General features: G+C 42.4%; 1 protein-coding gene and 1 long non-coding RNA gene across 4 annotated transcripts in view; one reads left to right on the forward strand and one right to left on the reverse strand.

The window, feature by feature from the left end:
* Positions 1–12,077, forward strand: part of SLC35F3 (solute carrier family 35 member F3) — a 346,640-nt gene that overhangs the window by 241,445 nt on the left and 93,118 nt on the right. For all 3 annotated transcript variants that reach the window (XM_019479847.2, XM_006257916.3, XM_019479846.2), the window contains one exon: positions 10,380–10,704. In XM_019479847.2, coding sequence (XP_019335392.1) covers positions 10,380–10,704 — 325 coding nt within the window. The remainder of the gene's footprint in view (positions 1–10,379; positions 10,705–12,077) is intronic.
* The window catches only part of LOC109281233 (uncharacterized), a 133,699-nt gene that overhangs the window by 3,181 nt on the left and 118,441 nt on the right, over positions 1–12,077 (reverse strand). The gene's annotated exons all lie outside the window — the stretch shown is intronic.

Raw genomic sequence — 12,077 nt, forward strand, 5'->3', positions numbered from 1 at the left:
AAACATTTCTCCCACAAAAAGTGAGACCCAGATTTGTGAAAAGCAAAAATTCGGTCCAAAAAATATATCCTATATTAGTTTTGTATTGGCAAAAACTGCTGACTCCTCACCTTTAAGCTCAGGGAATCTCCAAAAATAATCATTTTTGGCAAGTATCTTTATAGACAATAAGAGTCTTCAAACTTTTCTACCAAGATGTCAGTCAGTGATAAAGGAAGGGTCATAAAACGCTGTAATGGCCCAACACAGGAGCAGTACAAAAAACTCTTCCATTTTCTACTGTTCAAGTGTATAAACAATATTGCAGATATGTTTCTTTGTTGTGTGCTGGCACCAATGAAGTATAAATGGCAATATATCAAGCTGCTGCCTTAACTCAGCTGAAGTACTGAGAAAGGAACCACTCTGTCTCTCTCTCCTTAAACTCAGGCCTTGATCAATATTCCACAGGAAGCAGAAATCTAACAGATAATGGAGTAGGTTTGCTCCAGACTCCCCATTGGATACTGTTGGCATAGACACTGCCATTATGCAGTGGCAGGAAGGAAGTGGCATTTTAGTAATTCGGGATGCTCATAACCTCCTTCCTAATATTAAGGGCATGTGTTCAGTCAGTGCACTTTCTGTTACCAGGTTCCTATGAAAACCACAACAAAACTTAAACATACCAGGTACTGGCAGAAATTCTAAGACGAGTGATGCTGAAAAACTTGAATTTTAGTACTGGAATCAACAGCATTATGTGTTCATATCACAAGATACACTTTGAACCTTCTTAGAGCAATAGGACTAAATCTGGACCAGATTCACTGTTTCTGGACTACTAATATTACGTTAGCCAGATAATGTACTACGTGAATAATAGCCAGTGAGCTCTCACATATGAGATTGTAGTAAGAATATGCCAGAAAAGTTAATGCCAGAAAGCTATATAATTCAACATAAAAGTTAGGTAGCCCAACCCCAACATAATTTTAGAACCTCAGAATCTGTCATTTCTATGGTCACCTCAGTTTCCATGTTTCAGTTTTCAACAAAGAAGGAAACATGCTCTTCCTGAAAACTTATAAGAGTTTAATGTCCCTAACTGACTGAAACAAATGGGAAATTTTGGGCTACCAAAAGAGCTCTGAAAGGAGAGCAAGAGAGTAATTGTAGATAGAAACCAGAATCTTTGCAGATTAGTATCCATTTGCTCTATGTCACTAAGGGTGACTTCCTGCTAAGGCAAGTCTAAGTGAATCTAGCTTTTTCCTAATAAATTTAAATCCTGATGAGTTTTCAGAAGATGATATTCTGGTGTGGCTGCAGCATACAGATCAGAAGGAGGGGGGTTTTGAGTGCTCAGTGGATATAAGACATATGGTACATGTGCACATGCAACCAATCCAGCCAAGATGAGCCCTGCCAATTTGTCAAGTCTACTTTAAATATCTAACAATTAGCTGTTTTAAGAATCTTGTCCTGAAATATAGGTTAGCAAAGTGTTGTGGATTGTTTCATTGGCAGTTCAGCCATCTAGCTTCACTAATATGCATAGTGAAAAGGAGCCAAAAGTCAACATGTGAGAAACTAGTAGACTATAGAATTAAGAGCTGTTAGTCCTCAAAAAAAATCAGAAAAATATGTGAAGTTTAAAGTGGTTAGATACCAAACAAACAGCTGCTCTAGAAATGGGTAAGACACAGAAACAATGTAGCTACTGTTTGCTCTCTTTATTTTTTAAGATTGTTTTGCCCTTGATTAATTGTGCAATCAATAGATTCTCCTCTCCCATCATGAACTTGTATGCCTCTATAATGAGCACGATGTAAATGCCTGGGTGAATGGATAGCCTTCATCAAAGATGAAGCCATTTCTTGAGAGAGATGTTTTCTTGCTCATGCAGTGATCAAATTGTTGGCTAATCAATGTAACAGTTTCATGCAAGGAATCCAGTCATTTTTATACTGCCAGAAACAGTCATCTCTACTCTCTAGAACTTGCTGCCGCCTGAAATCCTGGCAGACTCAAGCAAGATGTTTGCACCAAAGTACAGCACTGAGAATGGAATTATGTCCTAATGAAAATTCTGCTTCTGCATTTCAGGAAGAGTGAAATGCAGCCCCTTTACATTGATAGTAAAGCTTACATTGACTTGATCAATGATTGCTTTCCAAGTTCCTTTTTAAATACACTAAAGAGTGCAAAGTCCTTTAGTTCAGTTACAATTTTAATCCAAGAATGGAAAAAAAATTAAAATTGAACTGTCAGGGCAAACGGTCTCAGATGTGTATCCTACCTGAGCTATAAGCTTCATAACTTCCATCTCAAAATTAGAGTTATTCCTCAAACCATTTATTCATAACTACATCACCTTTCAAAATAGAAGTGATCATATTATGATGAGCAAGAAACCAATACCTTTTTATTAATTCAGGACTTTTATCTTACTTTATGATTAAAAGAAAAAAGGACAGTATCAGAAAAAAGAAGATCCCCAAATTTACAGCCAAAAGATAGTGCCTTTAATTATGCCTACTTCAGAGCAGTGGTTTTAAAATAATTTTAAAGCATGCATCTGGGAATGCCTGGGAATAAATTAAACAGTCCCTTTTTAACATGATTGCCCAAATGTTTTAGCTGGAATCTAGTAAGTTATCAATACTCCCCACTCTCACAAATGAGAATATGTATTTCCAGGATAAATGTCTTCCAATATGTGATAGATAAAGAAGGAATATATAAAGACAGAATGGGAAACAATGCAAATTTAGCAAGTTTTTCTCATTTAAATTTGTTTGCACCTTATATTTTCCCTTTAGAAATCAGTGTCAATAGTGAAATAGTAAACAATATTTTGCTATTTTTTCATTAGAATAGGTCAATTAGTATTTCCCTAATGAAATGTGTTATTTCTGTTACTTCTGTTATCTCTTCAGTGTTTTCTGTGACACAGAAATATTGGTAAGAAACATTGGGCTACATTCACAAGACATTTAGATGTTACACTGATGATCTTTGCAGCACCTATTAGGTGCCTAGCTGTCTGTCTACTAGAATTTACCATATCCAAGTTAAGTGTCTAGGTTCCCTTGATAGTGTGCAGGGAGAATTAGGCACTTCAGTATAGGATCTCCAAAAAACCAGCAAGCAAATCTGCCTTAGGTACCCAATTCTGAGCACTGAGCAGACAGGTGTGTTTTAACCCTTCCTGAGATTGGAATGTCTTACTTTGGGCTGCAAGGATGTGCCTCCCTCCATTTCGGATTCACTGTCCAGAATCTTTACTTGGACATAGGTACCCAAGTCCCTGCTCTCAAAATCCAAGAAGTCAGTCCTCTCAAAATATGGGGATGGAGGTAGGGGGAGAGGGGGGCAGGCTGACACCAGAAATGTAGTGATTGGATCACTCTGCCAAGATAGAGGGACGTAGGGGACTCACACGTCTTTGGCTTGAGGAAATCTGAACCTACATCTTCAACTTCTTAAAAGAGTGCCTTAACAACTGAGCTCTTTGGTGTTAGGATCTTGGGAGGGGTGGAGCACTCTTCATCTCTCCTGTTGAAACGGGACAATTAAATATTCATTGTGCAAGACAGGCTAACTCTATAGCCACTGACTAGGTCATTCACTTGAATGAAGGAAAGCTTTGGTCCTACTCCTTGTCCTAGTGAATACTTAATATAAATACAGGCATCCCGCATCTTACGCACATTTAACTTGCACGAATTCAACTACACGCGGGTGGGGAGGGGGGCAGGGATTGAGTCTGCACGCAGCGCTGCCACCTACCTGGAGGCCCGGTCACCACCACGCTGCCAGCGGTGACTGCCTCTGCCTCCAAAACCTCCTGCCGCCGCCATGGAGCCGTGACCGGAGCTGTGTGGCCGGCCGCCGGGCGTGGTGGTGGCCGGGCGGCACGCAGCCATCCCCACCACCACCATGCGCCGCTGCCGCTGGCCACACAGCTCTAAGCACAGCTCCGCAGCGGCGGCGGGAGGTTTTGGAGGCAGAGGCAGTCACTGCTGGCATGGTAATATGCGATTTCACTATATGCAATTATCGCCTTTATGTGCTGCCTTTAGAACATAACCCCCGCATAAGATGCGGGATGCCTGTATAATACACTACTGAAATGTAGGAGAAGAAGGAACAGCTATTTTTAGATCCCAATGGGGATGAGGCATAAAATAGGAACTTGAAATAGACTACCTGGACTGAGACATTTCTGGGTATGCCTGGAAGCAGCCCTTTTAGCATCTAGGGAGCTTCACTGTTGAAAATTTAGGACTTTATGGATTTTACAAACTTCTAAAGCTAGGCAGCAGCTGAGTTGGATCTAAATTTCTGAGGATCTAAATTTGGTCCTGAGGATATAAATTTGGACAATTAGATATTTAAGCCCTTTTGCAGATCTAGCCTTTAGTCCCCTCCTACAAAAAATCCTGGAAATATAATGTATAGTTATGATATTTAGTATATTATATTTATATTATACTAAATGTTTAGTATATTTAGTAAGCACAAACTATATATGTCTCCTGTACTTGTGGAAGTATGTTCCTGTCCATTTTTGGGACATGGTGAGAGCACTCCCTAATTTTGGGAATCCTGTGTTCCAGTCCCTGCTTCACTGAATACTAAATATAAAATAATCCAGCAGCTGCTGTGACCAGGATAGCCATCAGGGGCTGAACACTGGGCATGCATCTACACATGCAGGGTTGAGGGAGCAGATTTGCTGCTACTACCAGCAGATTGCTCCTGTTCCCTGCAATCCTGCACTGGAGTCCTGCAGCAGCCAGGGAGAGCTCTAGGTTCCCCCTCAGTGCTAGCCCAGGGGCTGGCAAGAAGCATGGGGCCAGGAGAGAGCTGTATCCTGGAGAGGACTGAAACAATTCTCTTTGCCCCCGGGACCTGCCTGCTGCCAGGGTGGACTCCACCACTGGAGCCCAGGTGGGGACAATGTTCCCTTGCCCCAGCAGCAGGGAGCTCACAGCCCCTGCTTCATGATTGTGAGGCCCGGGCTGGCAGATCCTTATCTCCCAGCCTCTACTCCGTGATTGTGGAGCTGGGGATAGGAGATCCTTATCTCCTAATGCCAGCTCCATGGTCATGGGGCCAATGCTGGGAGATCTTTCTTTCCCAGCACCAGCTCCACAGTTGCAGAGCCGGTGCTGGGAGATTCTTCTCTCCTAGTGCCAGCTCAGAGATTCATGCCAGCTAGTCTTCTGGAAGACCAACAATAGATTTCTGTACACTTTAAAAGAGAGTGTTGGTCTATATGGTCCCCTATGCCTATGCCACAGCAGCTCCAGAAAGATATCTGTCTATCAAGGGAAGTTCAGTTCCCACTAAAGATGCCTGTGCCAGTGTGGCATATTCTCGTTTTCAGTGAGTAAATGTGATCTAAATGTGAGTGGTACAGTTTTGCTTACAGATAATTAAAATAAATCACAATTTAGCACTCTCCTGCAGTAAGGTGTGGTAAGAGGCGCAGGGCTCTTTTGGTCCAGCAGCATATATCTCATCTTGACTGGAATACATTTTACTCTACCTAGCATGCAAATGAGATGATCCAAATAATGAGCATCATTAGAAATTCAGTCCCTGATCTGTGCAATTATTTTCCATGTAAAGTGATACATACAGTATTGTCTTTCACTGAATTTGTGGGGTATTTAACACATAGGGCTAGGTGTGTGTTGACAGATCATTTTGCCTAAAAATTATATGGAATCTATCTAAAATTTGCCCTTTTTTGCAGACTGTAATTTCCAGAAGGATGCATCTAAAAGACAGTTATATTTCCATATGAGGTATCTATATGGACTGTTAGCTCAAGAATACATGCATAAATTAACAGGCTGAGAAGTCAACCCACAGCCCACAGTTCAGCCTCTGATGGCTATCCTGGTCACAGCAGCTGCTGCTTTATTTTACATTTAGTATTCAGTGAAGCAGGGACTGCTGGAACACAGGATTCCCAAAATTAGGGAGTGCCCTCACCACTAGGCTAGGGAATCATGTATTCTTGCAAGTAAATACTTATTATTTATGCAAAATGGCACAGCTTCAGCAGGAGGCATTGAGAGAATCTCCCTACCTCAGAATATATGGTAATCTGGTGGAAAAGGTGCTTCATTTGAAGGGAGTGGAGTTTAAATTCCTCAGGCAGAGGGGGGAATTAAGCTCTGCTCTTCTGTGCTTTAGGTCAGGAGTGCTCGAGCCATGGCTTCCACCCTATGGGACTCCCTATAGGTCAGTAAATTTGACAGCAGGGGAGCACTGGCAATTAATACTGCCATCCCTTCCCCACCACCTGTGGAAGAATCCTGTTCCAGACTCCTGCTTTTTTTTTTTTTTTGGGGGGGGGGGGGGGCGGGGAGGTTGTTGCTTTTTCCCTTTTCTTTGTCTTGGTCTCCTCACCTGTCTGTTAATCTGGTTGCCCCAGGTTACGGTGTACATGACCTGGGTCAGGTAAGAGGGTGTAGACCTAGCCTCTATTGTTTTAAGCTCTGACCTCATGACATGGGGGCAGGAACCTCAGTCTAAGTCAAGATGTGATGCTTTTCAAATTGGTTGGTCAGCATCACACAACACCTGCCCTTGATTGGGTCTAGAAGTTGAGGTCAAGAGGGCTATTTAAGATAGAGGCTCTCCAGGAAGAGCAGGGAGACATGTTGGGTTTTTTACACAGCAACTTGAATCTCTGCAACTCTCCCTATCTCTTCCAGGATGCTAAAGTAAGTAAATTACCAGAAACTTAACTAAAAAGGTAGCTTACAGTAATTTACAAGTGTATTAATTGGCTATCAGGCCAGTTCTGTTTGCTCAGGGTTATTCTTTTGATATTTCTCTGACTTGTACCCCTCCCAAGCCTACCCTCTCTACCCAATAAAACTATCCATTATAGCAAGCTTTGTGGTACATGCTTGAATGGGTTTGGATATGCCTTTATGCTCCCTTTGCTGGGATGACTAAGGGAGGCTACTTTCTGTGCTTTAGGTTAAAGGAAGCACCCCAAGATTTCACAGTGGGTCAAGCACCCTCAAGGTCTACAAGGCCTGTGTACCATGGAGGGCACAGGGTCCAAACAAAGACCGGACCCCGGGTGGTGGCAGCGGTTACCCCAGGCTTACAATATGCTCCAGGAAGGGGGCCAGCTTGACATAGGTGCCCCAGGGGAGGCATTCCAGGCTTGATTTTTGGCTGGGTGCAGTGAGGTGAGTGCTTCAGCATAGGAGTGCCCCCTACTGGCCTGCCACACCACCAAATTCCAAAGCCTCACATGGCAGATCAGAACTGAGCCATGCCCCCTCCCCCAGCATGGCCAGATCAGGGCTGGGCCATTCCTCCTTTTCTCCACAGGGCTGGCCTACCTCCCTGATCCCCTGAGTCACTGGATCAGAGCCAGGGCACACTCCTTTCCACCTGCAGGGCCAGATCAAGGTCCCCTTCCACCATGCAGCTGGATCAGGACCAGGCTACCCCCTGCCCCTTTCTACACAACCAGATGGGGCCCTGCCATGTGTGCTGGATTGGGACCACTAGCTGGATCTTGGCTGTGGGTGGACTGGGCACTGTCTGTCCCCCCATTGGGCAAAAAAGATCGAGCACCACCACTATAGGTGAATAGTCTAACTACTAAGTATTGGGTAAAAGGGTGGAAGAGGACACCACCATCTCCTATCCATCTTCTAAAAAAAAAAGCTGAAATGCTTAATTCCAGGAGACTTTTTGGCAAAAGCATAACTAGGGTAGGGTAGCCAGAGCAGTTGACCCAGGCACCAACTTGGGAAAGAGGCAGAAACATATTAGCTGCTGGGAGTCTGGGCACCAAGTTAGATACTGTGATTTCCACTAGCCATCTACAGCATGAGAAAGTTAGGAGTTGTTGTTCCAGCATCTGAATCACTTTTGTAGGTCTAGTCATGAAGCTTAAATTATCAAAGAAATTAAAGTACCTGAACCCTGTTGATTTCAATGGGAGTTGGATGTCTAGATATCTTTGATGTGCTCCTAAGCGTGTACACAGAATTACAGGAAAAACAAAGCAAGAACCTTACCTCATACACATCTACCTGGCAAAATAATTTTACTGCAGTTCAAAGTATTGGGAAACCACTTCCCAGAGACAGTGAAGCCAACATAATATGAAAGTATTGCTAGCTAGGCAAGGACAAAACTGGTCTGGTGTGCAGGACAAAGCCTATAGAACCATGCAGATAGTGTCTGAAATGCTTATTTCACCTAAGTATTTAGAGGAATATGAATGAAGGCATAAAATTCACTACGGTTTCACAAAGCATTTGGTGCTGCAATGATGAGGACCATAGGAAAGCTCTAAAGGACATTAGTACTCCAGATTTGCATGCTGAACAGAAAATAAGGCACAGAAACTACACATTCAGTGATGAAGTAAAAAGATGGATACTGTATTTACTCAAATCTAAAATGAGGTCTCCCCCCCAAATCAGCATGAGGGGCAAAAACCTCATCTTATATTCACATACAAAGGAGAGGGGGGAGCAGGTGGCTTCTGTGGCTCTGACTGGCCCTGAGCCCAGGTTGGGGCCAGACTCAGACACACAGCAGCCACCTGATCCCTTCTCCCATCATTCCACTTGCCCTCTATGGCTTCTGGCCCCCACCTTCCCCTTTAGTGTCAGGTGTAGCTGAGTTCAGGCATGGAGCACAAGGAAGTTTTGTCCCCTGCCCAGCCAGTCAACTGTACTGGCACTGGTGCATGGCCCAGCAAGGGTTGAGTTTCCACAGGCTATGCTCTTGGAGGGAGCAGAGCCCAAGCAACATCTGACAGTAAGGTGGCAGAGGTTGTGGGGAGTGGTGAAGAAGGGACAGAGGCTATGGGGTGCAGGGGTTGTGGGGGGAGGGGGGCAGGAAGGCTGTAGGAGGGAAAAGTGGGAAGAACAGAGGGCAAGGGGGCCACCTGACCCCTCCAGCCACTATTTTCTTTGATGTAGCAGTGCAGGGGGTGAATTTACAACAGCCCTCCAATAATTAGATTTTACACCTGGAAAATGATAATAAATTTATAATTTTTTCATATATAGAATCTAATTATTGGGGGGTCATCGTAAGTCCAGGGTTGACTTAGATTTCAGTAAATACAGTGGTTGTCTCATTCATTGAACTATCTAGAGACTGAAATATCCTTGCTCTTTACCCTCAGCTATCACATTTTTTTATGTCTGTATGTGAATGAAACTGATGCCCAAAGCTTTCAAAACAGTTTCTCATATCTTAAACAGAGCCAAAGTAAGATTTACTTAAGATACATTGCAGACAATGGTCTCATTTTTTCAAGAGGCTGAGCTCTTCCTGAAATGACTTGAAGACCTTAAGCACTTGGGAGTTGAAAGCATGTGGTATCATATGAGACCATTTCTTGGTTTAGTAGAAACTGAAACTGGAGGAAAATAGGCTGGCTGTCATGCAGCTTAATTCAAGCCAAAAAATAAAAATAGAAATCAATTCTGCAAATTTAGCCACTTAAATTGCATACTGCATACCCATGTTTGATTATTTAAATAAGCATATTTGCATGACCATCTACACAGTTTAAAAACCTGCCTGCTGATATGGCCAGTGAGTTTGCATGCTATTCTTAAGGCATTGGTGTTTGAAAACTGGTTTCTCCAAGTGAAATTCTCATCTCAGTTGCACCGGTATCAGGTTGAAAATATTGTGCTTGATCCTCAGGCATGGCTGAGCCCTGTTTGGTTCAGGATTCAAATTTTCATGGCCAGGTGAAAGTGCCTAGGCCTAGAACCCTCTGAGTTGCTCTAAGTTTCACCAGCTTGATAACAACCTCTAAAAAGTATTTGTTAACCAAGGATTACGGGATTGCAGTGATACTTCAGCTGCAATCACCACACAAGTACAATACACTTATTCCACAGTATCACCCGTACAGCTGTACAATTAAACAAACTGCCCCAATTCTTTCAAAAGAAACACCATGCTGAAAAATATATGCCACTCTAAATCTTTCAAGACAGTATGATTGTATGTTCCTATTATTTCCATTGTTATTAAACTAAACAGCACAGCATTCATTAATTTACATATAGTAGCAGTATTAGCAGCAGTACATTCATATATCTTGTCATGTAATGACAGCCAAACCTGCCATTTCACTTTCCATTTTCCCCTGTTGCTCCTAATCATAAAGGTGGTAATTTTTATGTAAATGACATAAATGCACCAGTTGCTTTAGCCTGATTTAAGATGAGCTGTCTTTTGTGGCAAGATCTGTATTTCATTGATGTTGATGACAGAACTTGCCCCTGGACTTAAAAAGGGATCAGGATGTGGCTCTAGGAATGTGAAACGCTGCATACAATTCTTTAATAATCCTTGCATTTTCTTTTCAGGGGATGAGCGCTCCCGGGAATCTCCAGCCCCAGCAGAAGCACAAGTGCAAACTGGGGTGGAAGGCAGTGGAAGAGTGAATCGCTGCTGTTGGAAATGCTCTGTGACCCAACTGAAGAAATTTTTCTGGGGAGTGGCAATGGTCCTGGGGGTCTGCTCTTCCTGGTCAGGTTCAACGCAGCTGGCAAAACTGACCTTTCAGAAATTTGACGCACCCTTTACTCTGACATGGTTTGCAACAAACTGGAACTTTTTATTCTTTCCTTTGTATTATATTGGACATGTTTTTAAGTCAGCTGAGAAGCAATCTCCAAAGCAAAGGTACAGGTAAGTAAACTTGACATTTTTGATCGTGCTTTTGTGACACTTGAACATCCACTACGCAGACATTTTATTCAGGTCAGCTTCTTAAATCAGTCTTGCCTATTTTCCTCTTCAACACTGTTAAGAATTCATTACTTAAGGCATGCAAGTGAGGTTTTCGTTCTTTTTTAGTATTATTATTCTTTATTTGAGTTTGTACTGACAATCAGAATTGCAGGATTATTTCCAATGCTGATATTACAAGGCATGTCATTGAAGTCTGCACCTTAATTTGTAACCTTATAGGCATTTCCCATCTTAACTTGTTGTTACAACACTTATTGAGTTAACTTAGTTCAGTGAAACTACCCAATAATCTTTGCAGCTAATTTTATTGTAATCTCTTGGCCACAGTGAGATGGCAGAGCAACTTCTTCCAAAACTAACCAGTTATATTATATTGACTTGGCACATCCCTAGACATCTAGGACTAAATTCTTATCCCAACTATATTTGCTTGATCCCATTTATTTCAATGAGATAGCACAAGTATAAAGGAGAACAGAATTTGAGCAATAATGGACCTTCTTCATGGCCAAACCCCTCAGTGTGCGGCATATCATCTGAGTTTTTATTGCCTAGCTCCCATTAGCTTCATCTTGGGTTTAAGGATATTGTAGCAGTCTGTAAAACTTGACCTCATCTGGATTGCTCCTCCAGCCTCAGGACTGAATCTTTCACTTTTCTTCCAACATTAGCAAAAACTTGCCTGGTAAACTGTCTAAATTCTAAGAGTAAAATGCCCCATGTTGCATAAGTATTCTCTCCACTATCCCAGTGGTGCTTTGTGTAGTTTGTTGCTATGCTGGAGTTCAGTATTACTTTATATAAATAACCTCCTGTAAGTTTGTGTTAGAAAGGTACACATATTAGTCTTAACATTACTTTGATATTTTTCATAAGAATTAGGAATCTAACTGGTCCCTGCAGACATGAGATGCCAAGGTCAGAGACCTACCTTATACTTGTGTAACCTTTCTGCCTGGCCGGGTCCAGTATAAGGGCTGGGCTATTTTGGGGGGTGTTGATTGGAACCCCCATCCAGAAACCTGAGAAAAATCTTGGGGGTCCTAAAAGAACAACCCTCCCACTCTCACAAGCAATTTTGTAACAAGAAGAATATAGTAGTTTATTAAAGATAAATGAAAATAACTAAACCTTGTCAACCTCCAACCTCAACTGTTAAGTACCCCAGTTATCTAATATCCCAGAATACCAAACAACAACCTAAATGCCAAACAACATACTAACCGACAAACTCCTTGGGTCTCTTAGTTTCATTTACAGCCTCTTGGGATCATTGCCTCTCACCACATGGGATTGCTGCCTCTCAGAGG

The sequence above is a fragment of the Alligator mississippiensis genome, chromosome 1 (assembly GCF_030867095.1).
Source record: "Alligator mississippiensis isolate rAllMis1 chromosome 1, rAllMis1, whole genome shotgun sequence".
Classification (NCBI taxonomy): Eukaryota; Metazoa; Chordata; order Crocodylia; family Alligatoridae; genus Alligator; species Alligator mississippiensis.